The 3939-nt window shown below is 48.5% G+C and overlaps 1 protein-coding gene across 1 annotated transcript; it reads left to right on the top strand.

Annotated features, from left to right (window-relative positions):
• Positions 1-726: 726 nt before the first annotated feature.
• LOC127122628 (uncharacterized) lies at positions 727-3263 on the top strand. The gene is made up of 3 exons (XM_051052933.1): positions 727-1013; positions 1250-1360; positions 1559-3263. Exons 1-3 carry the CDS (start codon positions 727-729, stop codon positions 3261-3263), a joined length of 2103 nt encoding a protein of 700 aa, XP_050908890.1.
• The last annotated feature ends 676 nt before the right edge of the window (positions 3264-3939 follow it).

Below are 3939 nucleotides of genomic sequence, written 5' to 3'. Positions count from 1 at the left end.
GTCGTCCATCGACAAGAAGAGAATCGCCAGGCTAACCCAGGGGCCAATGTCAACATGAATGCTGCTAATCCCGTGATAGGGAATGGGATCCCGGTCATCAATCAGGCCCATGTGGAAGGGATGCCTAACAATCCAAATGTTGCCCACACTTATCATGTCCCTATCCATGGGGGTTCCCAAGCTGGTACAGAAGACCATGATGGAGATTTCTTCATGCCTAGGAATGAGTCAGTGTACGAACCTTTTGGGCCACCAAAGAATGAACTTGAAAGGAAGCTCAAGATGATGGATGAAAGAGTCTGAGCCATTGAGGGCCCTAACACCTTCGGGATGGAGGCTGCTGATATGTGCTTAGTCCCAAGGATCAAGATCCCAACTAAGTTCAAGGTACCTGCCTTCGAGAAATATCAGGGAAACACCTGCCCCAAGACCCATGTTAGGTCTTACTGTAGGAAAATGGCTGCGTATTCGGGCGATGAAAAATTGCTGATACATTTCTTTCAAGACAGTCTAAGTGGAGCATCCCTTGAATGGTACATGTAGCTTAAACGCTCACATATACGTTCTTGGAGAGAGTTAGCTGAAGTTTTCTTGAAACACTACCAGTATAACACTGATATGGCGCCGAATAGGACGCAACTCTAGAGCTTGACTCAGAAATCCAAAGAATCCTTCAAGGAATATGCACAGCGCTGGAGGGACCTAGCTGCTAGGGTCCAGCCACCTATGCTTGAGAAGGAGCTGGTTGATATGTTCATGGGAACACTTCAGGGCCCGTATTATGAGAAGCTGGTAGGGAGTACATCGGCTGCATTCTCTGATCTGGTCGTTGCTTGTGAGAGAATTGAAATTGGTGTAAAGGCCGGAAAGATCCCGAACCCCGCTAATGCTGCCAATGGGGCAAAGAAACCTTACAGCGGTTTTCCTAAGAAAAAAGAGAGAGAGACCAACGCTGCATCAACATCCAAGGGGAAGGGTAAGGCTTACGAAACCCGTATTATCAAGTCGCAGAAGTGACCCCCAACCACTATCAACCACCCACATACACTATTCCTGCCGCTCCACAACAAGTCCCTGGCCAGCCGCCTGCTCAGTACCAGCAGCCGTACGCCCCCAGGCCGAACAATTATTAGCAATACCCACCTGGCCAACAACGTCCCAGAAGACAAGAGAGGAGACTCGATCCTCTTCCTATGAGCTGCAGTCAACTACTGAACCATCTATTGAACTGTTCTCTTATCAAGCTCAGGGAAGCCAAGCCTCCGCCGTCCCCACTCCCACCGGGCTATGGTGTAAATGCACGATGCGAGTTCCATACTGGGGCACCCAGCCATACTCTTGATAACTGTAAAGCGTTCAGGTATAAAGTGCAAGATCTCCTCGACTCAAAGGCCATATCGTTCGCACCAGCAAGGCCAAATGTCAACAACAATCCGATGCCTCCTCACGCCGGACATCCCGTGAACATGATCCAAGAGTTTGCTGTGGTCGACCGTATCTCAAAGGTCGACATGATAAAGACTCTGCTACTAGAAGTGAAGAAATAGTTGCTCATAAGGAACGTGTTCCCTGGATGCACTGAGGACTGTGCGCGTTGTGGGGATACCCCACAAGGTTGTGAAGAGCTTAGAGAAGGTGTTCAAATGCTGATAGATCAGGGTATCTTCCTAGTAGAACATTCCTCAGCAGCCAACGAGGTGTCTACTCTGGAAATACCTTATTATCCAGTACAACTACCTGTTGAGAATGCTCCCACGACGCCCTTGGTCATCGTTGTACCGGCTCCGTTCCCGTACGAAAGTGCCAAGGCCGTCCCCTGGAACTATAACTCCACAGCCTATCTGCATGGGCGAAGACTCGGAGAGAGGACTGCCAAAGCTCGAAAGACTTTGGTAATCCATGTACCCTTTGAAGTTCCCGAGCCTGCTGAGGCACAGAAATCAGTGGAAGTGCAAGAGCCAGTAGTGAACATTACAGGCACTAGCGGCATGACCCGAAGCGACCGCATATTCGCTGCACCACCACCCCCACCAGAAAAAGAGAATCTCGGAACTAACGCCAAGAGCAAGGGTAAGCAACCTGCCGGCCCGGAGCAGGCACAAACCCAAACTCAAGGCAAAGTTATGCCTGATGATGTGGAAGAGTTCCTCCGCATCATAAAGAAGAGCGACTATAAAGTGGTTGATCAGCTCAACCAAACACCATCCAAGATCTCTATATTGTCACTACTACTGTGTTCCGAGGCCCGTCGAGATGCTCTACTCAAGTTTATCAGCGCCGCCCATGTGCCCCAAGAAATCACTGTCAACCAATTTGAAGGGGTAGTGGCTAATATAGCTTCGAAAGGATGCCTAGGATTTTGCGATGATGAGTTGCCTCCCGAGGGCAAAAATCATAAAAAAGCCTTACATATATCCATAGAGTGCGCTGACACGATAATGTTCAGGGTGCTAGTGGACACAGGGTCTTCCTTAAATGTGCTTCCGAAGATTTCCCTCACCAAGCTGACAATAGAGGGCCTACTGATGAAACCCAGTGCGTTGATAGTGCGGGCGTTCGATGGTTCACGTCGGTCAGTCGTCGGAGAGGTGGACCTTCCCATCAAGATTGGGCCATACACCTTCTTCGCGACCTTCTATGTGATGGATATCCACCCAGCATATAGCTGCCTCTTGGGCCGCCCATGGATCCACGCTGCAGGGGCAGTAACCTCTACCCTCCATCAAAAACTGAAGTTTATCATCAGTGACAAGTTGGTCACCATCGATGGAGAAGAATACATTTTGGTTAGCCAACTATCCTCCTTCCGGTATGTTGAAGTGGATGGGGAGATTCATGAAACACCCTTTCAGGCATTCGAGATCGCCAATGTGTTGATGAATCCCCTCAACGGAAGAGCATCTGGAAAACCTGAGCTCCCGATGTCGTCCCTGAAGGATGCTCAGACGATAATAAAAGCAGGCCATCCGGAGGGATGGGGGAGAATCTTGGAGTTGCCTGTCAACAAAAACAGGTCTGGCTTAGGGTACCACCCAGAACAGGCGACCCAGCAAAATACACCCATAGGGGGCGGCGAGATGGCCCTCTCTATTCCGGGAAACTTCATAAGCGTTGGGCATCACTTCCAGGATCAGGTCACCATGGTGGGCGAAGACCTTAATACCTCAGAAGTCGATTGCTTCGTGCTCAAGAAAACCGCGGGACAGCAGCTCCACAATTGGACAGAAGTGGACCTACCTGAAGTCACTTTCTGTCAAACGTAATTTTCTATTTGTCATTTCGGACCCCTATGCCTGTGCCCAAGGCATAGGAGAACCTGTAGGGCCCCCGTTGTTTTCATCATTGTTTTAAAATGAAATAAAATGAGTGTTTCGCATACAATTTCGCTCTTTGTCTCTCTTTTGTCATTTTTTTTCAAAAAATAGGTTTTTTCTAAAATAAAGCATGAATCACTCATCCAGATCCGACTCAGATTCCATTGACAACAAAAATACTATGGCTGATTATAATTTCGAGAGTCCGATCTACCAAGCCGAGGAAGATTGTGACGAAGATTGTGAACTCCCAGAGGAGCTAGCCAGGCTACTACAGCAGGAGTCCAAATTGATTCAACCGCATCAAGAGTCGTTGGAGACTGTCAATCTTGGAACCGAAGACTGCAAGAAGGAAATCAGGATTGGCGCCGACCTACATGCCGATGTCAAGAAGAGGCTGGTTGAGTTACTGCACGAATATGTCGATGTGTTTGCTTGGTCATATCAAGATATGCCTGGGTTAGACACAAACATTGTGATGCACCGTTTGCCGCTTAAACAGGATTGTCCTCCAGTGAAGCAGAAATTGAGAATAACTCGACCTAATATGGCTATCAAGATCAAGAAAGAGGTTCAAAAACAGTTGGATGCAGGTTTTCTAGCAGTTGCGAATTACCCCCAGTGG

This window comes from Lathyrus oleraceus, chromosome 2 (genome assembly GCF_024323335.1).
Source record: "Lathyrus oleraceus cultivar Zhongwan6 chromosome 2, CAAS_Psat_ZW6_1.0, whole genome shotgun sequence".
NCBI lineage: Eukaryota > Viridiplantae > Streptophyta > Magnoliopsida > Fabales > Fabaceae > Lathyrus > Lathyrus oleraceus.
The sequence above is the reverse complement of the archived record's forward strand: the minus strand, read 5'-3'. Positions and strand labels throughout refer to the sequence as shown.